The 26,695-nt window shown below is 46.7% G+C and overlaps 1 protein-coding gene across 1 annotated transcript; it reads left to right on the top strand.

Moving 5' to 3' along the window:
• The first annotated feature begins 22,703 nt into the window (after nucleotides 1–22,703).
• Nucleotides 22,704–26,349, top strand: LOC115462401 (three prime repair exonuclease 2-like). The gene is made up of 2 exons (XM_030192411.1): nucleotides 22,704–22,923; nucleotides 24,172–26,349. The coding sequence occupies exon 2, from the start codon at nucleotides 24,182–24,184 to the stop codon at nucleotides 24,854–24,856; it is 675 nt and encodes a 224-aa protein (XP_030048271.1). The 5' UTR covers nucleotides 22,704–22,923; nucleotides 24,172–24,181; the 3' UTR covers nucleotides 24,857–26,349.
• Nucleotides 26,350–26,695: the final 346 nt, after the last annotated feature.

Below are 26,695 nucleotides of genomic sequence, written 5' to 3'. Positions count from 1 at the left end.
TTCCTTAAAGATTAAGGTCCAAAATTGACGAATGTGAGGACATGCCCAAAACATATGACCCAGCGTGGCTTGGGCAGCGCCACATTTCATACACTCACCCGTGCCAAATCCAGCTTTCTTTGCTCGGGCTGGTGCTATATAAAATCGCACCGCAAATTTGTACTGTTGTTCCCAGTCTCGAATATAGGTTGATCTTTGTAGAATTGAGTTAAGATAGCCCTGTATTGTGTCCGCCGTAATCTCTCCTCCAATGTCTTTCTGCCAGCTGCTGGCTAGTCCACAATAGTCTATATCCTCTGTGGAATCAAGTAGATATCTATGATGATACCTTAAAGGCACCACATTTTGCGACCCCAGTGTTAGTGCCGTGGCTAAGACCTCCTGCACATCTTCGCTTAAGTTTACTGCTCCCAGGGATGCTGTATAGTGTCGTACCTGTAAGTAGGCGTAATAATCTGTCTGTGGCCACCTGTATTCTTGTTGCAGTTCCTCAAACGGTTTTATTTGTCCATCTTCATTTAAAAGTTGATAAAGATAGTGTATCTCCTGTTGCCTCCACCTTACAAAGGTCCTCTGCAAAGTGCCCGCTGGGAAATCTGGGTTCAAGTGTAAAGACAGAAATGGAGTGGCCTTCGCCGAGAATCCGTGCCTACGGCACAGCCACCGCCACATTGCCCTCAGCGAGTTAACGAACAGGTTTCTCCTTGGGCGGCTACCAGATCCTGTTCCAGTTGTGTGTAATAGCCAGCTGGGATGTGTGTTGGGATGCATGGAGGCCTCCAACCATACATTTGTGAACTGTTGGCTGCCCACTAGCCAGTCTCTCGCATGGCGCATGGCGCACGCCACAGTGAGGTATCTTAGATTGAGCAGTCCCATTCCCCCGTGTGTTTTTGGCTTATACATGATGTTTAAAGCCAGCCGGGGACGTCTATTTTTCCAAAAGAACCGCCTTAGCACAGCCTGCAACTTCCTCTCTTCCCGTCCCCCCAGGTATAAGGGCAACATTTGAAATTTATAAAGCCATTTGGGCACCACCACCATATTATACAATGCTATTCGCCCCGCAAGAGACAGGGGGCAAGACCCCCACAATCCCAGCAACTGTGCAGTGTCTGCCAACAGGGGGGTCACATTTGCATCATAGATCATGTCCAACTGAATAGGTATTATAACTCCCAGGTATTTTATTTGCCCTGCGGCCCACTCAAATGGAAACGAGCCCTTCCATTGCATTTTTGTGGACTCTGATATTGGGAGTGCCAGAGACTTGCTATAGTTTAATTTAAATCCCGATAATGCTCCGTATCTTTGCAGTTCCATTAGCAAATGACTTACCGATGTTTGTGGCTTATCCACTACCAGTAACAGATCATCCGCATAGGCTAATATTTTCAAAATCTCATTTCCCACCTCCATTCCCACTATATCCGGATGTTCTCTTATTATATTTATCAGGGGTTCCAGGGTGATCACAAACAGTAGGGGGGATAGCGGACAACCCTGTCTCGTACCTCTTTCTATCTTAAATCCTTGTGTTTTCACCCCATTTACCAGCAGGCATGCTATCGGGTCCGCATAAAGCATCTGCACTGCATGAATATACCATCCCCGCATGCCCATCCAGTTTAATGTCTCCCACATAAAAGGCCAAAGCACCCTGTCAAAGGCGCGTTCCGCATCTAAACTTATCACCAAGCTCGAAGGTGCTCTGATGGGGGCCTCTATTAAAGCCGCAACCAACCGTCGCACATTCATCACAGATTGCCGTCCACGGACAAATCCTACCTGTTCCGCTCCCACTATGGATGGCAATATCAGCGCCAAGCGTTCTGCCAGGACCCGTGACAGTATCTTAACATCTATGTTAATGAGCGATATGGGCCTGTACGAGGCTGGATCCAATAAGTCTCTTCCCGGCTTTGGTAGTAAGCTAATCATGGCCTCATTGATATATCTAGGGAATCCGCCATCCTCCGCAGCCTCTTCATAAAGATTTACCAGGGGCCCCACTGTTTGGGCTCTTAAGAGCTTGTAGAATTCACTGGAAAACCCATCTGGACCGGGCGCAGAGTGCAATTTTAATTTCTGTATCGCCACCCCCACCTCTTTCGCTGTTAAAGGTAAATTTATTTCTTGTAACTGTGCCTCAGTGAGTCTTGGCATTTTAGCTCTTAACAAGTACTCCCGAATTTTCTCTTTCAAATCCCTTTCGGGCTCCCCTTTATATAACTCTTCAAAATGTTTCCTAAATACTTCCGCAATATCTACTGGGTGGGTGACAATCTCCCCCGCTCTCCCACGGAGCCGTGTTATAAAATGTGGCTTACGGGCTCCTTTTACCAAGCGCGCCAACATCCCCCCAGGTCTGTCCCCATACCGCTTGAGAGCATATTTCCGCATCACCATAGATCTCATGGTTCGTTCGTGGAGTAAACTATTTAACTCAGTCCTTGCGTTTATCAGATTTTCAAAAGACCCCTGCGTGGAATCTCTGGTGTACTGCCTTCTCATCATCCTAACCCGCCTTTCTAATACTATAATTTTTTGCGCTATTTTCCGATTTCTAAGACTAGTGTATGCTATCAAGTCCCCCCTGATCACCACCTTTGCGGTCGACCAGAACAGACCAGGACTATCCACATGCTGCTCATTGTTTGCTGCAAAGTCCTCCCATTTGTCTATTAGAAAGGATTTGAACTCAGGTGAGGTAAATAAGTAGGCCGGGAAGCGCCACCCCCTAGGTTCTTGGTAGTATGGCTGCATCTCCAGGTCCACCCATATTAACACATGATCGGATACCCCCTCTGTGCCTATCTCCGCTTTGAATGTCTGGGGGAGCAAATCCTGCGTCATCAGAATATAATCTATTCGTGACTGGGTTCGGTGGGCCCGCGACGTGTGCGTGTAATCACGCTCCTCCTCATGTAAAAGTCTCCACGGGTCCACCAAACCCAGCGAACCACAGAATCCTGCCAACAATGTGGTCTCATCAGTTCCTCTCACGCCTCTAGGGTTTGACCTATCCAGCTGAATGTCCAATACCTGGTTCATATCTCCCGCTATTATTAAAGGGTCCTTCCCATGTCTCTGGCACTCCGCCATCAATTGGGCGTAAAATTTTTTCCCTCCTGTTTGTGGGGCATACACCGCCACCAGTGTACGTATCTGTCCTTGCAGGTTCAGGCTTATTCCCACATAGTGGCCCCCAGTGTCTGCAAACAACATCTTGGCTTGGGCCGCCAAGGTTTTGTGCAACAAAATTACTACTCCTCCCCTTCTACCGCTAGAGGGAGACCCAAAAATTTCTCCTACCCAGTGTCGTTTAAGTTTATCTTGCTCCTCCTGTGGCAAGCGCGTTTCCTGTATACAGGCTATGTCCACCCCCTGTCTCTTCAGTGTATCTAATATGCTCTTTTTATCGGGGACGTGATCCCTCCCACGTTCCAGGAGGCTATTCGTATCCCAGTGTTGGCCCCTTTAACCATATTCATAGTCTATAACCTTCTTTATAGCTAAATCTATTCTAACATCCCTCCGGGAGCCCAGCCTCCCCCTTTGGGCTTCTATCACCACCTGATGCTTTCTCGAATTGTGTCGAGCAGCAGGATCTCTTTCTCTATATCTCTGCCTGCGGATTCCCTCCAGATCCTGGATCTCTAACTTCCCTCTACCCCCTTCATTCCCACCCCCCCCCCCCCCCCATCTACTCCCTTCCCCCCTCCCTCCTTCCCTCCCTTCTGCCTTTCCCTGTAACTTCCCTAGTGCCCCGCCCATCACTAAAGGATAGGCTCTGGGGGTTTTCAGTGTCTCTGGGCCCCCGCTCGTACAAATAACAATTTCTCTTGCAATTTCACATTGTACATGTTAACAACATCTTACCATAAACTTTTTTCAACCAACAGTTCTACTCTTTTATAAAGGTGTCAGTCGCCTCCCTCTTCTTGTTCAATATTTGATCTGTTCTCTTTTATTCCTTGTACACATTGTTGTGCGGCAGAAGCATTTTCAAACTGCTTCCATGCTCCATCTATTTTAATCTTCAGCAATGCCGGATATAATAGCATAAATGGAACATGGTGGTCATGAAGTTGCTGACATATAGGTGTAAATTTTTTCCTCTTCTCCTGCAACGCGGCAGAATAATCTTTGAATATTCTGATCTGATGTCCATCATAACGTACTTCATTTCGTTTTAATCTGTATCCTCGTAGAATTTCTGTTTTGTGCACGTAGTTATGCACCTTGATGATTACTGTGCGGGGCGTCCGTCGTCCATCTTGAAATCTTCCTATTCGGTGCGCTCTCTCTAAACAAATTTTCCCCGCATGATCCGATAACGCGAATTCCGCTGCCAGCCAAGTTTCCAACACAGAGGCAAGCACCCGATCACTGACAGATTCGGGCAGTCCCACCAACCTGAGATTGCCACGTCGCGATCTGTTTTCGATATCATCGAGCTTTGCCGTTAGCGCCTGTACTTTATCTTTAAGCACGCTTACTTGCCGTGTGGCGGGGCCTAGCTCATCCTCCGCTGCTGATACTCATGCCTCTAGTTCCGTTGTTCTTCTGACTGTATCTGTGAGCAGCGCTTCAAATTCCGCGCTCCGTTCACTTAATTTTTCAAATTTCGGCGCCAGTGCTGCTCCGACAGCCTCCGTTAGCTGCCGTAATTGTTCTTCTGTGAACTGCACGCTGCCATTTTGCATCGGGCCCTCTCCCCCAGCGCTCACAGCTTTCGCTTTGTCTTTTTCTTTTTTTGCGCTTCTACTAGCCATATTTGTCGCTGGCGTGCCCAGATATTTTTCCATGTGATCTTCTCTATCAGGTAAGGTGGTTTTAAATCGTCTTCTTGCAGGTTTGCGAGTCAGTAAATGCTTTAAACGAGCAGGGGCCTCAGAGAGCACAGAATCACATCCTCTCCGTTCAGAGCATCACGTGACCCCCCTCTCCATATCATTTATAAATATGTTATATAGTACCAGTCCCAGTACAGATCCCTGTGGCACTCAACTGTTCACTCTCCTCCATTGAGAGAAATGACCATTTAACCCTACCCTCTGTGTTCTGTCCAATTACCAATTCCTAATCCACACCAGAACCTTGCCTCCTATCCCATGACTCTATTTTTTCTCAGGAGTATCTCATGAGGAACTTTATCAAAAGCTTTCTGAAAATCTAGATACACTACATCAACCGGCTCACCTTTATCCATGTTTATCCATGCCTTCAAAGAAATGAAGCAAATTGGTGAGGCAAGACTTCCCTCGACTGAACCCATTCTGACTCTGTCCCATTAGACCATGTTTGTCTACGTGTTCTATAATTTTATTCTTTATAATAGTTTCCACTATTTTGGCCGGCACCGACATCAGGCTTACCGGTCTATAATTTCCCGGATCACCCCAGAACCCTTTTCAAAAATCGGCGTCACACTGGCCACTCTCCAATGTTCAGGTACTACGGACAATTTTAACGACAGGTTACATATTACTAACAGCAGATCAGCAATTTCATGCTTGAGTTCTTTGAGTACACTTGGATGTATGCCATCCGGTCCAGGTGATTTACTACTCTTTAATTTGTCAATTTGGTTCAGTACGTCTTCCAGGTTCACCAAAATTTTTTTCAGTTGCTCTGCTTCATCTCCCTTGAAAACCATTTCCAGTACAGGCAGATCTCTTACATCTTCTTCCATAAAGACAGAAGCAAAGAATTCATTCAGTTTCTCCACTATGGCCTTGTCCTCCCTGAGCGCCCCTTTTGCTCCTTTGTGATCTAACAGTCCCACGGATTCCCTCGTAGGCTTTCTGCTTCTGATGTACCTGAAAAAGTTGTTACTGTGAGTTTTTGCCTCTGCGGCAAGTTTCTCTTCATATTCTCTTTATCATTATTTATTAATGCTTTGCATCTGACTTGCCAGTGCTTATGTTGCTTCATATTTTCTTCGGTTTAGGTCCTTTTTCCATTCTTTGAAGGACAATCTTTTGGCTGTAATGACCTCTCTTACATCACCTTTTAACCATGCAGGCTGACGTTTTCTGTTCTTTCTACCTTTGCAGATATGTGGAATGCATCTGGACTGAGCTTCCAAGATGGTATTTTTGGATAATGTCCATGCCTGATTTAGTGTCCTAACCTTTGCAGCTGATCCCTTTAGTTTCTTATTAACCATTTTTCTCATTTTATTATAGTTGCCCTTTTGAAAATTAAATGCAGCTACAGTAGATTTCTTTTTCTGGTTCATCCCATATAGTAGCTCAGACTTGATCATGTTATGATCACTGTTTTCTAGGGGACCCGACACTGCCACCTCCCGCACTATGCACACTATCAAGGACCAGATCCAAAATGGCTCCCCCTCTCGTCTGTTCCTGGACCACCTGCTCCAAGAAGCAATTGTTTATTACATCTAGAAATTTTATCTCCCTGGCACTCCCTGAAGTAAGTAGGAGACAGAGGGTGATAAGATATGCTTGGAATAAAATTATTATATATTCCCCTGAAGCAGCGAAACAGGGCTTCCCTGTCGGGATCAGAGGAAATTGGAAATTTGAAGAGTTGCAAAGAGTACAATACATGAGGTTGGACCAGACTATGAGATTGAAGATATCGACATTGGAGTTAAGTACTCTTTCCAAGTTTTGATAAATGAGAGTTTTTGTGTCTCCAATACAAGTGTTTGTGGTGGCATATGACTGTGCTTTTATGAAAGATTTATGAGTGGAGTCTTTTTTGTGAAGACATATGATTGCTACGGTTCCCTCATTATACCAAAGGCGTGGCCTTTAAGGACGAGGTGTATCCGAATTTTCTGAAGTCTTTTTTTTCTCCACTACTTTTTATGACTGGCCTGCCATATTTGCCCCCAAACAAATTGTATGTAAGGTAGAATTTTTTTGAAGTTTGTTGGTTATTGGTTCTACCTAATCCATATATATATATATATATATATATATATATATATATATATATATATATAGTAATTGAAATCACCCATTATAGCATTTGCCAATTTGCCAGCTTTCCTAATCTCTGTAAACATTTCTTCATCCATCTGTTCGTTTTGTCCCGGCAGGCGGTAGTACAGCCCTACAAGAATATTCCTTCCCTTCACACATGGAATTTCTATCCACACTATCAGTGTCATGTGAAATGTTTATTTTATTTGACTCAAATTCCCTCTTTAACATATAGCGCAATCCCCCCTCCAATTTGATTCTTTCTTTTATTGCGGTACAATTTATACCCTGTTGACACTGTGTCCCACTGATTGTCCTCTTTCCATCAAGTCTATTATATCTACCTCATCATTTAGTGCTGTATATTCTAATTCTTCCATCTTATTTTTTTATGCTTCTAGCATTTGTATTTAGGCACTTCAAATTTTGTTTTTTACTTTGCTGTACAAGCTGCTTAGAAGTTATGCACATCCTTTATCCTTCTATCTCATCAAGCACAGCTGGCTTACTTAAAGCATTGTTAAAACCTCTCTACTGGGATTCCCTAAATGTCCTGTTTCAATAGTATCCTTCAGGGATACTCCACACCGAACCATGCGTTCCTGGGTGACTGTCGGCTTCCCCCTCCCTCCCCCCCATTTTAGTTTAAAAGCTTCACAATCCTCTTGCGATTGAACAACTTTGAATAACTTTGTGTTGTCAGCAAATTTAATTACCTCACTAGTTATTCCCATATCTAGATCATTTATAAATATGTTAAAAAGCAGTGGTCTCAGCACAGACCCATGCGGAATCCCACTATCTACCCTTCTCCATTGAGAATACTGACCATTTACCCCTACTCTCTGTTTTCTATTGGAGTGGGACACTTTTGTTTTCATTTGTTCTCCCCCCAAAATATTTCTGTTTCAATTGCTCCCCAAATACATGACATCCGCCTTCCTAAGAACCATTGTGCTGTATAGTTTGAACTAGTTACTGAACAATACCTGGTGTAGCCATACACCTCTGCTTTCTATCACTATTAATTGCACAACTTATTCCACACCTCTGGTTACCAATTATTCTATTGACATTCCAGACTTTATACTGTATTCTGTGCATCCAGTACTTCTGGGCATGGGAGAAGAGACTAAGCTGCTGAACGTTACAGGGCTCTATACCTATGTTGATCACCTTAAGACAACCTCTACAGAAGTCAATCACTTATCAGAATGGACAGGTTCAACAACCTGTTGGAAAATTTGCTACAAGATGCTCATGTCTCTGTGTCAGCTAAAGGCATCTGGGAGAGAATGCAAGCAGCACTCCCCCCCCCAACCCTCTCTTATTCTGATCCCTTGGAATGTTAGTGAAAGGATGTCTCCTACTACTTATTCTTCTGAGCAGCACTCCCCCCCCCCCCCCCCCCCCCCACATCTGTTCAGCACAGGTATTCATTCACTGACAGAGACAAGCAGACCCTGAGACACACAGAAGCAGTGCTGTATGATCTTTCTGCCCTAAGTGCTGGAAGCCTATTTCTAGATAAAATACTTTTTGCCAAGCCACACATATGTTATATTATTGTGTTACTAAACCCACTGCCCCTAAGAAGTGGACTCAGGACCAAAAGATAGGAACTCAGACCCAGATAAAGCCAAAGGCTGACGTGGCCTCTGGGGCCATAACTAACACTGCACAGTAACCATGACAGGGAATTTGCCTTGATACTAGTGTTGCTGGATTTCTCAGCATCTTATGACACTGTGGATCATGCTTACAAGGCTGGCAGAAACAGGTATTGGTGTCTATTTGTCAGACAGACAATAATCAGTTCTGTTCAGAAACAGCATATCATTACCTTGGGCACTGCACTGTATCTACCTCAAGCCTCTGGCTAAGCTGCTTCTGGCAATGGACACAAAATTCTATATGTATGCTGATGACGTTCAACCACTCATGCCCATTGAACCAGATCTATCCACAGCTTTTATCAAACTGCCAGTCTATCTGGAACTCAGGACTGGGCAACAGTGGCATCTGTAGACGGAAATATTTGAGGTGGCATCTGGGAAGCAAGCCAGTTATGCGGGGGTGAAGCAAAAATGACTTTTTCATGCATCATAATTATCCCCTACCTTTTAAATAAGCTATAAAATGCACAATAAGGGCAATTCTATACATTGAGACTTAAAGACAGGTGTAAGTTGTTTGCTTCAGTCAGTGATCCCAAAAATGGGTTTCAAGAACTCTCTTCAGGGGTTCCTCAAGAAATTAGATTGTAGAATCTGTATGGACAAATGTTCACATAAATTGAGTGTTTCTTGGTGTATGAAAAAATATTTTAGGGGTTCTGCCATAGTAAAAAAAAAATTTGGAAATCCCTGAGTTATAGATTAATAGCATTTACAAACTTGATTGGTGCTACTAATTGGCAATTATGCACATAACTGCTAAGTAGTATTCTGTAACATATGTGTCAAAATCACTTAGCATGTATATGGGCAGGTCATGGGCATGTCTCTGAGATACACATGTAGCTTACAGAATACTATAAGTTATGTGTACTTCAGGGTACAATTAGTCATCACCAGTTACAACTGCCATTGACTTGGCATAACTGTTGGCGTCTAACTGTAGGCACACCAGTGCCATCAGGATTCCAAACATGCGTGGGATATGCATAAAGGAATCCTGTGCAGAAGGAATGGATCCTCAGAAGCTTAGCTGAAATTGGGTGGCGGAGCAGGTGGGGGGAAGAGGGGTTGGTGGTTGGGAGGCTAGGATAGGGGAGGGCAGACTTATACGGTCTGTACCAGAGCCGGTGATGGGAGGCGGGACTGGTGGTTGGGAGGCGGGAAATACTGCTGGGCAGACTTATACGGTCTGTGCCCTGAAAAGGACAGGTACAAATTCAAGGTAAGGTATACACATATGACTGGGCAGACTGGATGGACCATGCAGGTCTTTTTCTGCCGTCATCTACTATGTTACTATCTTAACGTAGTACTCTATAACTGAATCTTGGTGCCAAAAAGTCATTATAGAATTGGTGCTAAGCCCAAAGTATTGGGGCACCTAAATCTTGGCACCAGTTTATAGAATTGCCATCTATAAGTCCCAAGGGATTTTTATGAATAAAGAATCCAGCCAGCCTAGTTTCAGGCAGCCAGAAAACTACACATAATGATGGCGCTAATTCATAAATTCTTCTATAGGAGAGTGAAATAAGGATTCCAAGCAAGAAAGACCAGAATCCAGACATAGCTAATCCTGGTTTTGAACTTATACCCCAACGCAGTGTGGAAGTTATAGTCCCTGATTCTACCCTCTGAAATCCATGCTGCAGATCCTGTAATGCATCAGTATAAGGTTGACAGAAAGCCAGAAATAGCCTAAAATCTCCCTGTTGAAACTGGGTAGCTGTGAGAATCTCAATTTAAATCCTGTTTTGTAGCAAATAACACAGTTCCCAATAATGGAGCTAGGACCTTTCGCCATACAATTCACTGTACAAAAAAAATATTTAAATTTGCAAAATATAAAGAAAACAGATGTATATTTCTACTGTAAAACTGACAGCTTCTATTTGCTAAAGTAAAAAATAAAGGGTCCAATATTCAGCTGGCAGTGGTGAGCATTTTACTGATGTGCAGGCTTTGGCTTTGAAATCCGGTTATTTTTAAGCTGGCAAACAGTCATGAAATGCCTAGTCACCCACCTGGGGTTACCCCAAGACCACTTAGAGGGTCTAGCCCCAGTACAGCTCAGGTCCGCCTGCACCTGCCGCTCGTGCTCTATAATAGCACCCTCCTCCCACTGACTGGGTTACAACCGCCTCTGGGCGAGTTTCCCACTCTCCAATTATCCCCAGTGATTTCTAGGTTACTGGAGCCACACTCCCAGTGATCCCACAGTTCCCAGGAAGCACTCACAGACCCAACACACAAACCACCAGCATTTTTTATCAGTCCAGACAGAGAGGCAATAAACTAAATATTGTTTATTGTCTTTTAAAAATTGAACCGTGGAACAAAATAGTGCAATAGCAAATAATAACAGGTAACTGAAATATGGATCAATTATAACATTAACTAAATTTTCCTCTTTTTCTGCACCTACCTACAGCTTTCCATCTTCCTTCCCCCAGCTTTCCCATTTCTCATCCTATGATTTACCATTTTTTTGCTAACACTCCTCTCTCTCTCTCCTACCCTCTAACTAGCACCTCTCTTTCTCTCTTCCCCTCTGTATAACACCCCTCTACCTTTCTGCCCAGCATCTCCTCCCTCCCCCTTCTACCCAACGTCCCAATTTTATCTCCATCTCCATCACCCTACTTCCACCTGTCCATGTTCCGTACCTCCCACTATCTCCCCTAATCAGGATATCTCCCTATTTCCCTCAATTTCAGCATCCCCCCAGCCCTCCCAGTCCCTATCCCCCCTCCAATGTCCAGCTTCTCCCATTTGTCTTCTGACTCTGCTCATGTCCAGTATCTCCCCTCTGTCCTTCCTTGTTGTCAAAGAGGCTCAAGGTGACCTCAAAGACGGGCTTTGATTCAGAGAAGCATGCCCATGACACGCAAATCTAGATTTACCAGTCCCTGCACAGGATTAACTGGATTCTACCATGTTGGCATAGTAACACAGTAAATGATGAGAGAAAAAGAGCAAGCAGCCCTTCCAGTCTGCTTAGTTACTCCTGCACTCCAGCTACCAGCCATAGAGTTTGACCACCTGCAGGACAGTGATCCTTATTCTAGACAGTTTCTGTAACCTTCCCCCTTTATTTGCTACCCTCTTGAAAAAGATGAGTATGAAAGAGACCCTGATTAACAAAGAGTAGCGATGCCCTAAATAGTCACTAAAACCAGCTTGGTTATTGCCTGCTTGACACAAAGAATGCATGGCCTGCCAGACAGACCCAACTGCTAATTATTATGAGATTTGACAAAGTGAAAGTGTATCACACATCAGGTGTTCCTCAGTACAGGACTAACATACAGTAGTAACATAGAAGATGATGGCACATAAAGACCTGAACAGTCCATCCAGTCTGGCCAAACGGTCAATGTTGATTTAATCAATTCATGATTAAACCAAAAATTAACATGATATCAAATATATATCCTGATCCTGATGCTTTTTGCCATTTTTGCTCAAAGCCCACCTCTTCAATGTCGCCTTCGGCACCTAACCACCATACCTCTATTCAGGAAATCTAGACTGCCCCAACTTGACATTTCGCCCATTAGATTGTAAGCTCCTTGGAGCAGGGACTGTCCTTTTTGTTAATCTGTACAGCGCTGCATAACCCTAGTAACGCTCTAGAAATGTTAAGTAGTAGTAAAAACTCCACAAGTTCCAGAACAGCTCCGATCCAGACTCTACACAATTCTGCTTCTGTCTCTCTGAACCTCATGCCAAAGAGGTCCATATTTTGTAGACGTTTCAGTGAAAGCCAGAGAAGCAGGGATCTGCTTAAAAGTAACAGACAAAGAGAGTTGATCCTTTGTGGGATTTATGATCAGCAATACCACTACAGCAAGGTAGTACTGGCTTACATATCCACCAAGACCAGACGGGTTTACAGGAAACTGTCCATGGCACTCCTGACCTACTATCTCATTACTGTTTGCACAGTATTTTGGACACTAAGAACTACTACTAATCGCTACTAAACTTTTCAAAATGATTGGGGGGTGCTGAAATTTTTTTTTTTAACAGGCAGTGTGTTCCCCCTCCCCCCCCCCCCTGTACCTTAAAATCCTGTCTGCTGCAGTCTTCACCTGGGCAGTGGCAGCCTGCAACCTGCACCAGGACTTCTTCCCTGAACAGTCCCACCCCTCAGTCCCCCTGAACTGTGCAAATATAAAGAGATGCAAATTTCAAAAACTGACATATTTCAATCACTATACTATAGGTTAACAAATACAAATAAAAACAAGAAATGGAAAATATGATAATATTATTTTATTGGACTAAATACATTTTTCAATTAGCTTTCAAAGGCCAAAACCTCTTTCCTCAGGTCAGGACAGTATACTGCTGTTGTGGTATTCTGTTCTGACACGAGAAAGGAGGGTTTGGTCTCCAAACATTAGTCAAAAATGTATTAAAATTAGTCCAATAAAGATATCACCTTACTTCCATTTTCTGTATTTATTAACACAGCTACCACACTACTTTATCCTAAACTAAAAATAAAATTCATTTTTTCCTACCTTTGTGGTTTGGCAGTTTACTGTTTCTAATTGGGTTGGGCCCAGTTTCTTGTTTCTTCTTTCCTCAATCTTAACTCTCCCCCATTTCTATCCAGCGTTTGTACTGCTATGGATTTACAGCCTGTCTCATTGACACAGACTACTCAATAATTACTGTGGATTCTTTTGGATTCGTATTAGGTACATGAGACCTTTATTAGAGGTGCTAAAATCTACAATGGTTAAGATATATACAATGGTTAAGACATATACAATGATTAGCTATTTAACTAAAAAGAAACAATACCTATCTATAAACAATCATTACATCACTGGTCTCTACATCTAAGCAATGCTAAGAGTTCCTAGACCAGGAAAAGAAGCAATAATACACTATATACAATCATCACTGGTCCTTACATCATCCAGGCTCTTATCATCAGCTGTGGTGGGGGGGGCCCTGTTCACAGCGAAAGCCAGGAGTTTCTTTGACCAGGAATCATGGTTCTTTGCGCAGTTCGTACGTTACTCACAGATGAGCTCCCAATTTCACTGAAAGAAACTCCCCTTTTTATAAGGCTCAGAACTCATGTTTAGAGCTAAGGAAAATTACAAGAATGTACATGAGGATGCAGTCACATGCTTCCGGCCCAAGTAAACAAACCACTGGCCAGGTGGCTTATCTCCTGAACTCCGAGCATATCCTGTTTCCCTCCTGCACAAACTGAATTGATCAGAGACATGCCTTATCTTCCACATTCCAACTTCTTTTTGTATTTACAAGGAAAGTTACTTTCGGTCAAAGACAGAAGATTTCAGAGTGTATTATCGGACAAAGCAGGGTTGAAAAGCAATTCTTTACATCTTCCATTACAGCGTCTACCCCCTCTCTCTCCCCTTTCCTTCCAGCATCTGCCTCCTCTCTTCCCCCTTTCCATCCAGCGTCTACCCCCTCTCTTCCCCCTTTCCATACAGCGTCTATCCCTCTCTCTCCCCTTTCCATCCAGCATCTGCCCCCTCTCTTCCCTTTTTCCATCCAACGTCTATTTTCTCCATCCATGTGTAGTTTTTCTTCTTTTCCCTTTCCCTCATCTCTGTCAGTATGCATCTCCTTCCTTTTTCTTCACTCCCCTCCATCCATATGCATCTCCTTCTTCTCTCTTCCCTCTCCTCCATCCATGTCCACCATTTTTCCTCTCTCTCCACCCCTCCATCCATGTGCATCTCCTTCCTCTGTTTTCCCTCCCCTCCATCCATGTCCAGCAACTCTCCTCTCTCCCCACCCTCTCCCCCCATCCATATCCAGCAATTCTCCTCTCTCCCCTCCCTCCCATCCATGTCTAGTGATTCTCCTCTGCCTTCCCTTCCCATTCCATCCATGTCCAGCGATTTCTCCTCTCCCCTGCCCTCCCCTCCATGTCTAGCAATTTCTCCTCTCTCCCCTCCCTCCCATCCATGTCCAGCGATTTCTCTTCTCTCCACTGCCCTCCCCTCCATGTCCAGCGATGTTCCTCTTCCTCTGCCCTTCCCTCCATGTCCAGTGATGCCCCAAACCCCACCTGCCCCTGAGTTCCAGTTCCAACCCTCCCTGCCCAACCTGCCCGCCCACTTCTCCCTCAACAGCCCTCCTTACCTTCCTGCCACCCAGCCAGCGCTTAAAACTCATTTTACCTGACTGAAGTCATGATGGCAGTGAAAGAAGCACAGTACAGCAGACTCGCCTTCAGCCTTCCCCTTCCCTCTCAGCGTCCTGCCCTCATTTCCTGTTTCTGCAAGGGTGGGACACTGAGAGTGAAGGGGAAGGCTGAAGGCGAGCCTGCTCTGCTCTGCTTCTTTCACTGCCGTCATGACTTCTTCAGGTAAAATGAGTTTCTCCGAGGACAAGCAGGCTGCTTGTTCTCACTGATGGGTGACGTCCACGGCAGCCCCTCCAATCGGAAACTTCACTAGCAAAGGTCTTTGCTAGTCCTCGCGCGCTCATGCGCACCGCGCATGCGCGGCTGTCTTCCCGCCCGAACCGGCTCGTGTTCGTCAGTCTTCTTTTGTCCGCACTCGGTACGGTCGTGTTTTCGCCGTGTTGGGCCCCGCAAAGTCGACCTCGCGCGTTCGTCGTGTGTTTTCAAAGAGAAAAAAATTATAATCCTTTCTGTGTGGGAAAAGACTCTTGGTCTTTTCTTCCCCCGCTATTTTCAGCTTTCACCCCGGTAAGTTTTCTTTCGTCGTCGGGGTAGGCCGCTTTTAGGCCTCGGGTCGAAGTTTTCTTCCCCTTGTTTTTTCGGTGCCTTTTCCGCCATTTCGACTTTTGATCTCGCCGGCGTGATTTTTCCGCCCATGACATCGAAGTCTACCAGCGGCTTCAAGAAGTGCACCCAGTGCGCCCGGGTCATCTCGCTCACTGACAGGCACGCGTCGTGTCTTCAGTGCTTGGGGGCTGGGCACCGCCCGCAGGCCTGTAGTCTGTGTTCCCTTTTGCAAAAGCGGACTCAGGTAGCGAGATTAGCCCAGTGGAACGTTTTGTTCTCGGGCTCTTCGTCGGCATCGGCACCGGGGGTATCGAGTGCATCGACGTCTTCAGCGTCCAGAGCTTCATCCTCGGCTGCCAGTACATCGAGTGCATTGAGGCATCGGACCTCTGCATCGGCGCCGAGACATCGGATAGCTGCATCGATGTCGGTGGTACCGGGACCTCGTCTGCTGATGTCGTCGGACGGTGGTGCTTCGTCTGGAGTGCAGGTGAGGGCTGTCCATTCCCCTGCTGGTGGCGGTGAGCCTTCGGGTGGGTCTCCCCCTACCCTGAGGGCTCCTGCGGTACAGCCCCCCCCCGAGACCGGCCTCCTTCGGCCTCGGCCCCGAGGAAGTGACGACTGGATTCTACGTCCTCCTCGTTGGTGCCGGGAAGCTCCGGTGACATGCTTCGTTCCAAGAAATCGAAGAAGCATCGTCATCGGTCCCCTTTCCGGGTTGGCACCGAGAGCTCTGGGTCGCCGAGGGAATCGGCACCCACCAGGCATCGGCACCGAGAGGACCGCTCACCCTCTGTTCAGGAGGTGTCGATGCGCTCCACTCTGGACAGCCCGGAACAGCCTCCACGCCCGGAACAGGTTCTGACGTCGACGCCTGCATCAACCTCCATGCCTTTCTCTGCAGCCGCTCTGAACGAGAGCCTCCGGGCCGTTCTCCCAGAGATTCTGGGAGAGCTGTTGCGCCCTACCCCTCCGGTACCGGCGGTGCTTGCGCCACCGGTACCGTCGAGCGTGGTGCCGGCTGGCCCATTGCCCGAGGTGAGGTCTCCGGCGTCGGTGCCGCGTGCGGTACCGGCTGCCGTCGCCTCCCAGGAAGGCTCCCCGACTATGTCGGCGGAGGGAGCTTCGCCGATGCGGGCGAGGGAGTCTACCTCTCGACGCCCCCATCGTGGACGTGGCTCCACAGAGTCGAGTCGGGCACGGTTGCAGACACAGGTCCGTGAACTTGTGTCTGACACCGAGGGTGAGGCCTCGTGGGAAGAGGAAGAAGACCCCAGATATTTCTCTGACGAGGAGTCTGAGGGTCTTCCTTCCGATCCCACTCCCTCTCCTGAGAGACAGCTTTCTCCTCCCGAGAGTCTGTCTTTTGCTTCCTTTGTCTGGGAGATGTCTACGGCCATCCCCTTCCCGGTGGTTGTGGAGGACGAGCCCAGGGCTGAAATGTTTGAGCTCCTGGACTATCCTTCTCCACCTAAGGAAGCGTCCACTGTACCCATGCACCATGTCCTAAAAAAGACATTGCTGGCGAACTGGACCAAGCCTTTAACTAATCCCCACATCCCCAAGAAGATCGAGTCCCAGTACCGGATCCATGGGGACCCAGATCTGATGCGCACTCAGTTGCCTCATGATTCTGGAGTTGTGGATCTGGCCCTAAAGAAGGCTAAGAGTTCTAGGGAGCATGCTTTGGCGCCCCCAGGCAAGGACTCTAGAACCTTAGACTCCTTTGGGAGGAAGGCCTACCATTCCTCTATGCTCGTGGCCAAAATTCAGTCCTACCAGCTCTACACGAGCATACACATGCAGAACAATGTGCGGCAGTTGGCGGGCTTGGTTGATGCGCTCCCCCCTGAGCAAGCCAAGCCTTTTCAGGAGGTGGTCAGGCAGCTGAAGGCGTGCAGAAAATTCCTGGCCAGAGGGGTGTATGACACCTTTGATGTTGCGTCCAGGGCCGCTGCTCAAGGTGTGGTGATGCGCAGGCTCTCATGGCTGCGTGCCTCCGACCTGGAGAATAGAATCCAGCAGCGGATTGCGGACTCGCCTTGCCGTGCGGATAACATTTTTGGAGAGAAAGTCGAACAGGTGGTAGAGCAGCTCCACCAGCGGGACACCGCATTCGACAAGTTCTCCCGCCGGCAGCCTTCAGCCTCTACCTCTACAGGTAGAAGATTTTTTGGGGGAAGGAAGACTGTTCCCTTCTCTTCTGGCAAGCGTAGGTACAATCCTCCTTCTCGACAGCCTGCGGCCCAGGCTAAGCCCCAGCGCGCTCGCTCTCGTCAGCAGCGTGCGCCTCAGCAAGGCCCCTCGGCTCCCCAGCAAAAGCAAGGGACGAGCTTTTGACTGGCTCCAGCAGAGCATAGCCGACATCCAAGTGTCAGTGCCGGGCGTCCTGCCAGTCGGAGGGAGGTTGAAAGCTTTTCACCAAAGGTGGCCTCTCATAACCTCCGATCAGTGGGTTCTCCAAATAGTCCGGCAAGGATACACCCTCAATTTGGCCTCAAAACCTCCAAATTATCCACCGGGAGCTCAGTCTTACAGCTTCCAGCACAAGCAGTTACTTGCAGAGGAACTCTCCGCCCTTCTCAGCGCCAATGCGGTCGAGCCCGTGCCATCCGGGCAAGAAGGGCTGGGATTCTATTCCAGGTACTTCCTTGTGGAAAAGAAAACAGGGGGGATGCGTCCCATCCTAGACCTAAGGGCCCTGAACAAATATCTGGTCAAAGAAAAGTTCAGGATGCTTTCCCTGGGCACCCTCCTTCCCATGATTCAGCAAAACGATTGGCTATGCTCTCTGGACTTGAAGGATGCCTACACACACATCCCGATACTGCCAGCTCACAGACAGTATCTGCGATTTCAGCTGGGCACACGTCACTTCCAGTACTGTGTGCTACCCTTTGGGCTCGCCTCTGCGCCCAGGGTGTTCACAAAGTGCTTGGCTGTAGTAGCAGCGGCACTTCGCAGGCTGGGGGTGCACGTGTTCCCATATCTCGACGATTGGCTGGTGAAGAACACATCCGAGGCAGGAGCCCTGCAGTCCATGCAGATGACTATTCGCCTCCTGGAGCTACTGGGGTTTGTGATAAATTATCCAAAGTCCCATCTTCTCCCAGTGCAGAGACTCGAATTCATAGGAGCTCTGCTGGATTCTCGGACGGCTCGCGCCTATCTCCCAGAGACGAGAGCCAACAACTTGTTGTCCCTCGTCTCCCGGGTGCGAGCGTCCCAGCAGATCACAGCTCGGCAGATGTTGAGATTGCTAGGCCACATGGCCTCCACAGTCCATGTGACTCCCATGGCCCGCCTTCACATGAGATCTGCTCAATGGACCCTAGCTTCCCAGTGGTTCCAGGCTGCTGGGGATCTAAAAGACGTAATCCACCTGTCCACGAGTTTTCTCGAATCCCTGTATTGGTGGACGATTTAGTCCAATCTGACTCTGGGACGTCCCTTCCAAATTCCTCAGCCACAAAATTGCTGACCACGGATGCGTCTCTCCTGGGCTGGGGAGCTCATGTCGATGGGCTTCACACCCAAGGAAGCTGGTCCCTCCAGGAACGCGATCTGCAGATCAATCTTCTGGAGTTGCGAGCGATCTGGAACGCTCTGAAGGCTTTCAGAGATCGGCTGTCCCACCAAATTATCCAAATTCAGACAGACAACCAGGTTGCCATGTACTACGTCAACAAGCAGGGGGGCACCGGATCTCACCCCCTATGTCAGGAAGCCGTCAGCATGTGGCTCTGGGCTCGCCGTCACGGCATGGTGCTCCAAGCCACATATCTGGCAGGCGTAAACAACAGTCTGGCCGACAGGTTGAGCAGGATTATGCAACCTCACGAGTGGTCGCTCAATTCCCGTGTAGTGTGACAGATCTTCCAGGTGTGGGGCACCCCCTTGGTAGACCTCTTCGCATCTCGAGCCAACCACAAAGTCCCTCAGTTCTGTTCCAGGCTTCAGGCCCACGGCAGATTGGCATCGGATGCCTTCCTCCTGGACTGGGGGGAGGGTCTGCTGTATGCTTATCCTCCCATACCTCTGGTGGGGAAGACTTTGTTGAAACTCAAGCAAGATCGAGGCACCATGATTCTGATTGCTCCTTTTTGGCCGCGTCAGATCTGGTTCCCTCTTCTTCTGGAGTTGTCCTCCGAAGAACCGTGGAGATTGGAGTGTTTTCCGACCCTCATCACACAGGACGAAGGGGCGCTTCTGCATCCCAACCTCCGGTCCCTGGCTCTCACGGCCTGGATGTTGAGAGCGTAGACTTTGCCTCTTTGGGTCTGTCAGAGGGTGTCTCCCGCATCTTGCTTGCTTCCAGGAAAGATTCCACTAAGAGGAGTTACTTCTTTCTATGGAGGAGGTTTGCCGTCTGGTGTGACAGCAAGGCCCTAGATCCTCGCTCTTGTCCTACACAGACCCTGCTTGAATACCTTCTGCACTTGTCTGAGTCTGGTCTCAAGACCAACTCTGTAAGGGTTCACCTTAGTGCAATCAGTGCATACCATTACCGTGTGGAAGGTAAGCCGATCTCAGGACAGCCTTTAGTTGTTCGCTTCATGAGAGGTTTGCTGTTGTCAAAGCCCCCTGTCAAGCCTCCTACAGTGTCATGGGATCTCAATGTCGTTCTCACCCAGCTGATGAAACCTCCTTTTGAGCCACTGAATTCCTGCCATCTGAAGTACTTGACCTGGAAGGTCATTTTCTTGGTGGCAGTTACTTCAGCTCGTAGAGTCAGTGAGCTCCAGGCCCTGGTAGCCCAGGCCCCTTACACCAAATTTCATCATAACAGAGTAGTCCTCCGCACTCACCCTAAGTTCTTGCCAAAGGTTGTGTCGGAGTTCCATCTGAACCAGTCAATTGTCTTGCCAACATTCTTTCCCCGTCCTCATTCCTGCCCTGCTGAACGTCAGCTGCACACATTGGACTGCAAGAGAGCATTGGCCTTCTATCTGGAGCGGACACAGCCCAACAGACAGTCCGCCCAATTGTTTGTTTCTTTTGATCCCAATAGGAGGGGAGTGGCTGTGGGGAAACGCACCATATCCAATTGGCTAGCAGACTGCATTTCCTTCACTTACGCCCAGGCGGGGCTGGCTCTTGAGGGTCATGTCACGGCTCATAATGTTAGAGCCATGGCTGCGTCGGTGGCCCACTTGAAGTCAGCCTCTATTGAAGAAATTTGCAAAGCTGCGACGTGGTCATCTGTCCACACATTCACATCTCATTACTGCCTGCAGCAGGATACCCGACGCGACAGTCGGTTCGGGCAGTCAGTTCTTCAGAACCTGTTTGGGCTTTAGGATCCAACTCCACCCCCCGAGGGCCCTGTTTGTTCTGTTCCAGGCTGCACTCTCAGTTAGTTGGTAAATTTTTTTAGGTCAATCTCAGTTATGTCCTCGCTGTTGCGAGGCCCAATTGACCATGGTTGTTGTTTTGAGTGAGCCTGGGGGCTAGGGATACCCCATCAGTGAGAACAAGCAGCCTGCTTGTCCTCGGAGAAAGCGAATGCTACATACCTGTAGAAGGTATTCTCCGAGGACAGCAGGCTGATTGTTCTCACAAACCCGCCCACCTCCCCTTTGGAGTTGTGTCTTCCCTTGCTTTGTTTTGCTACATATGGGACTGACGAACACGAGCCAGTTCGGGCGGGAAGACGGCCGCGCATGCGCGGTGCGCATGAGCGCGCGAGGACTAGCAAAGACCTTTGCTAGTGAAGTTTCCGATTGGAGGGGCTGCCGTGGACGTCACCCATCAGTGAGAACAATCAGCCTGCTGTCCTCGGAGAATACCTTCTACAGGTATGTAGCATTCGCTTTTAAGCGCTGGCTGGGCGGCAGGAAAGCTGTTGAGGGAGAAGAGGGCAGGTAGGTCGGGCTGGGGACGTTGGAACCGGAACTTCAGACGCGCCATTGGATGACGGGTTTCAAAATATTGGGGGTGCTTGAGCACCCACGGAGTTGGCGCCTATGTACTATAGCGCTACTAGACGTATGCAGCACTGTACACATTATATGCAGGTACTTTTTCTTTCCCTAGAGGGCTCACAATCTAAGTTCTAGTACCTGGGGCAATGGAAGGTTAAGTGACTTGCCCAAGGTCACAAGGAGCTTCAGTGGGAATTGAACTCAGGTTGCCAGGATCAAAGCCCGCTGCACTAACCAATATGTAGCCTACTTCCAACAGTGGTCAATCCAGGTCACAAGTACATGGCAGAAACCAATTAGTAGCAACATTCCATGCTACCAAGCCCAGGGCAAGCAGTGGTTTCCCCCATGTCCATCTTTGGACTTTTCCTCCAGGAACTTGTCCAAACCTGTTTTAAACCAGACTTACAACCAGATTCATATCCCACCTGCTGCTCCTTGTGATCTCAGTCACTTAATCCCCCCCCCCCCCCCCCCCCCCCATTGCCTCAGTTAGATTGTGAGCCCTCCAGGGATAGGGAAATACCTAGTATACCTGAATATAACTCACATTGAGCTACTACTGAAAAAGGAGTGAGTCAATTCTAAGCAAATAAATACAATTTCTCTAAAACTCCATTTACCTTTCAGTTTCCTCAGAAGGAATCCAGATTTACCTCACGCTCAGGTGAGTATTAAAAGGCCAGTAATGAAAGCCATTTCCATAGGTAAAACACTGATTGTTGCTCACCCTGCAGGTGAGTGAAGATACAGTGGGGGACTACACAGACAGCTGAAAGGGCCTTCAAGATTTACATCAATACAACATTATAGGCTAAGAAATGCATTTCAGTATGTTGTATAGGAGAAACAATGGCTGAATATTTAAACTGAGAGATAAGCATGAGGAAGTATTTGCTAATGAAAAATAAAGTTATATCTATGAGAGATAATTAGGCGGGAATTACAATTAGTCTTTCATTAGTAATATGTGCATGGTGTTGGGCTAGATTAGGGGGGGGATAGTGGGTGAAATATTAGTTATATGGGTCTGAAAGCGGTGAATAACAGATGTGTGTTCAATACCTGGGAATCTGTGGGGAAAGGAGAAAAAAAGCCAGTGGGAGGAAGGCGAATTCGGCCACTTTTAACATGATCTGTTAGGGGAAAAGTGGTTTAAGTAACTTAATAATCTATTGTGATGGATAAACATTTGTATCAATAACAAAAGTTATTGTAAGCTTGTTGCTGGTTCATAGCTGATTTAATAGATATATATTTTTTAACTGAAAATAGGGAAATAGAAACTGTAAAAACTGAAAATAGGGAAATAGAAACTGTGTCTGCAGTTCAAAACTCCTGTTTCTCTTTCTGTTCCTGCTGTGCTGTCTGGTTTTCAAGAAGATCTGGGAAATCAGTATGTGGTTTATAGGTGTGTCATTGACTGTAATATACGGGCACTTTCCTGTGAGGTGGTCACATCTTTCCGGGTGGTGTGGGGGCGAGGAGGAAGAGCAGAGCAGCTGGCTTCTTTAAAAGAGCTCTAGCGTGTCAGTGTACTCTGGATACAGAAACTTCAGGCTGGAGGGAGCCTCAGCATCATTTTCAGTCCTGGTACCTGCTGCAAGGTAAGTGCTGCACTGGTTGTGTTCAGGACAGTGGGGGAGACCAGGCAGGGCTTAATTTATATTTCAATAGAAACAAGAACTCAATCACTCAAATATGAACACTAATCCCAACCAACAGTGGTTTCCTAATATAACTGTGTAGCTTAATGAATGGTTTTCATTCCAACCTACCAATTTTTAAAAGAAGGTATTTTTAAAATTGGTAGGTTGGAATGAAAATCATTCATTAAGCTACACAGTTACATAAGGAAACCACTTTTAGTTAGGACATCATTTATAGACAGAAAGGAACTGGACCTGTGGGGGATGCTAGTTCACCCCCTTTGTATGTCCATTCTTTGCTCTGTATTTCTTGCTTCAGGATTGCCCCTACCCCTCCTGGTCCCTGCAGATCAGGGGAAGAGGTTGGAGCAGAAGATCCCTGGCTCTGAAAACAAGTGGCGGAAATATTTTCCAGCCTGTTCCTGAGAAATTAAGCCGAGCTCCCAGTAATAATAATACCGTATAGAATCCAGAGAGACTTTGAGAAGTTTACAAGTAGATGGAGTAAGGAAGTGGAACGCAGAAAGGCTGTTTTATGTATCTCTTTCCCACCTCTGCAGAATTTGCCTTAATTTTCTTTGTGATAACATGTGTATCCACCTCTGAGGTGACTACCTCACATTACACAGACTCAGTCACAGAATGAGTAATCACACAGATAGTGTATCTGCTGTTAAGAACCAATTACAGGAGCGATTGTATATGCTAGATAGGACTACTAGAGAGTGATATTTGCCTGTTTCAGTCTTGTAGTGATGGGCATTAGTTTAATTCCCTGTTATCCTAGTGAAGCGGAATGGAATTAGAAACCACAGTTAAATGTCTGGTCCTGTCTAACCCATCCTGACATTGTATATCACTGAATAGCTCCTGATAAACAGTGGTCAGTGAATCCTTACTAATGACCATCTGGCCACTAGTTTTCAGCCATGCTGGAATCAGATTACAAGTACTTTTTAAGATTCCTTTACTCAATTTGGGGCTTTTCAGGAGCTGTATATGTAAGTTTTTAAAGCAGCAAAGGCTAGAAGGAGGTGAAATGTATAACTGAGGTGTCACCTATTCTACCTGACAGCCACTCTGTGAATGAGAAACTCTCAGAAGCCAGGCTTTGCCCATCCTATGGATTTTGGTTGAGTTGACCAGGTAACAAGTCAATAACATTTGGATTTCAGTGCACTTTTGTTTTTATCTTTCTTTTTGTAGCCCTATAACAATGGCCCAGACCTTCCAAACCTACATCTTCTTGGATCTGGAGAGTACTGGTCTGGCCCATGACTGTCCCCGGATAACAGAAATCTGCCTGGTGGCTGTGCACTTGCACTCCCTACAAAACCCAGAAAGAGATGAGGCGGGAGACCTGCTCCTACCGCATGTTGTGGACAAGGTTTGCCTTTGTGTGGATCCGGTAATACCGCTGACTTCAAAGGCCGCCCATATGACAGGTCTGAGCAATGAGAAACTGAGCCTTAATCAAAAGCAGAGCTTCAGCCCAGAACTGCTGGGGCTACTCCGGGACTTTCTAGAGCGGCAAGACCAACCCATCTGCCTGGTGGCTCACAATGGGTTCAGTTACGACTTTCCACTGCTGAAGACCGAGCTGCAGCGTGTGCAGGGGGACTTCAGTGGCCCCCTCTCTTGCCTGGACTCTTGCAAGGTTCTGAGAACCATAGACCCGATACCAAACTCAGTGCGCATCTGGAAGGGTTACTACACATTGCCAGAGGTGTACCGGCGGTTCTTTGGGAAGGAGCCGCAGCGCTCGCACTGCGCAGAGGGAGACGTCCTGACGCTGCTCATGATCTTCCTGCACAAGGCCCAAGACTTTCTGCGGTGGGTCAATATCATGTCTTTGAGCTGGGCAAAAATTGTACCAATGTACACTCCCTAGACCCAGGAAGAAAGAGAGACCTCTCTGCAGACACTGTTAATACAATTGAAAATCAATCCACTCTCATGTATTAATTATTTTTCAAAATAGATAATAAAGGGTAGAAATAGAGGAAGAATGAAAAAAAATGTTTGGTTGAAAAATATAAATGTAGATATGGAATTCTTGGTTAGTACATCTCCCCATTAGCACCTGCTTCCTGCACCACTGCAGACTCTAATTACATGTGGACTTTCCTCTCTGGTGTCTTCCAAACATGTCTAAAGTCTGGTGCTGTATCAGCTCTTAACACCTTCACTGAAAGTGCAGATCATACTGGGTCATACAGTCTGTATAGCAGCAGCTAAATGCCCTGATTGTCGACCAAACAGAAGGGAACGATTAAAGTGTGACCACTTTCTCCAAGGAGAGCTGGCAATTTATTGCAATAACATCATTCCAAAAGGACTGAGGATCAAAAATCCTTTGGCTACTACTTACAATTCTGACTTTGCAGAAAAACTCTGCAAACGCACTAGCCAGATACTAAGAACAGAACTTATACATCAACTCTACAACAAGAAGAAAATGATTAAAACCCAAAGGGATGGAATCATAAGGAACATGGAGGAACTATATCCACACCTTATGAGCCAACTAAAGGAGGACCTGCATAACACCCAAGTGGAAAAACAATGCATTGCTATCTGCAAAAAAAGAAATGAAGCTGTCTTCTCTCCTGCACAATCACAGAGAGAAAAACAACATATCTCGGAGCAGAAAAAGCGCTGCAATCCTAACAGGCCCAAACAACTTGAATATACTTTACAATCCATCTGAGGTATGTGAAAATCAAAATCTGAAAAAAACCAGGAGATCAAGAAAGTCTGCAAATACCGTGCAGGCAAACCATCTCTGATCACCCTATCCGAAATGTAAATCAATTGGGGATAGTAAACCTCTCAAACTATCAATTATCACAGCATGAAGTCTCTGTACTCTCCAAAGGACTCTGGTTTTGCCCATCCAGCAAGCTTGATGATACTCAGACCTGGAAGAATTCTTTAGAAAACTCCACTTAAAGGAACGTTTCCACAACAAAGAAACTCCCAACAGACTGGAACACAATTTTAAACGAAAGAGCACATATTTCACCCCACAGTGTGGACAAAACAAGAAACTGAACAACTACATAGAAAGTTTCAGGTATAGGGTAAAATCACAACTTTCCAGCAAACAAAAGAAAGTTCTGTACAACCTTACTCTACCAGAAAGAACAGCCGTAAGCAACCTACAAAACAACCAACGCATTATCATCAGACCCGCAGACAAAGGAGGCTCAGTGGTGATTATGGACACACAAAAATACATTGAAGAAGGGCACAGACAGCTCTTAGACAATACATACTATAGGAAACGAACTGAGGATCCCACACAGGGTTATACAAAACAGCTGAAAGACCTTATCAGAACATTTCCTAAACAAGTACAGCCACATCTGAAGAAACTCATACCAAACCAGCCTTCTGTGGGCACATTCTACATGCTACCCAAAATCCACAAACCTGGAAATCCTGGCAGACCAATCATATCGCGTATTGGCACACTCACGGAGGAAATATCTGGACTTATAGAGGGGATTCTGAAACCTCTCGTGCACAAGACAAATAGCTTTATACAAGACACCACAAACTTTCTGAATAAATTGAAAAATATCAAGCAATTACCACTGGGTACCCTTCTGGTCACGATGGACGTAGAATCACTTTACAGCAACATTCCCCATGCGCATGACATAACTGCATGTGAGAAGCTCCTAGAAACAGCCACACTGGACCATCAATACTCACCAGAAACTAT

The sequence above is a fragment of the Microcaecilia unicolor genome, chromosome 2 (genome assembly GCF_901765095.1).
Source record: "Microcaecilia unicolor chromosome 2, aMicUni1.1, whole genome shotgun sequence".
Taxonomy (NCBI): domain Eukaryota; kingdom Metazoa; phylum Chordata; class Amphibia; order Gymnophiona; family Siphonopidae; genus Microcaecilia; species Microcaecilia unicolor.
Note: the sequence above shows the minus strand (reverse complement) of the source record. Positions and strands in the feature narration are given on the sequence as shown.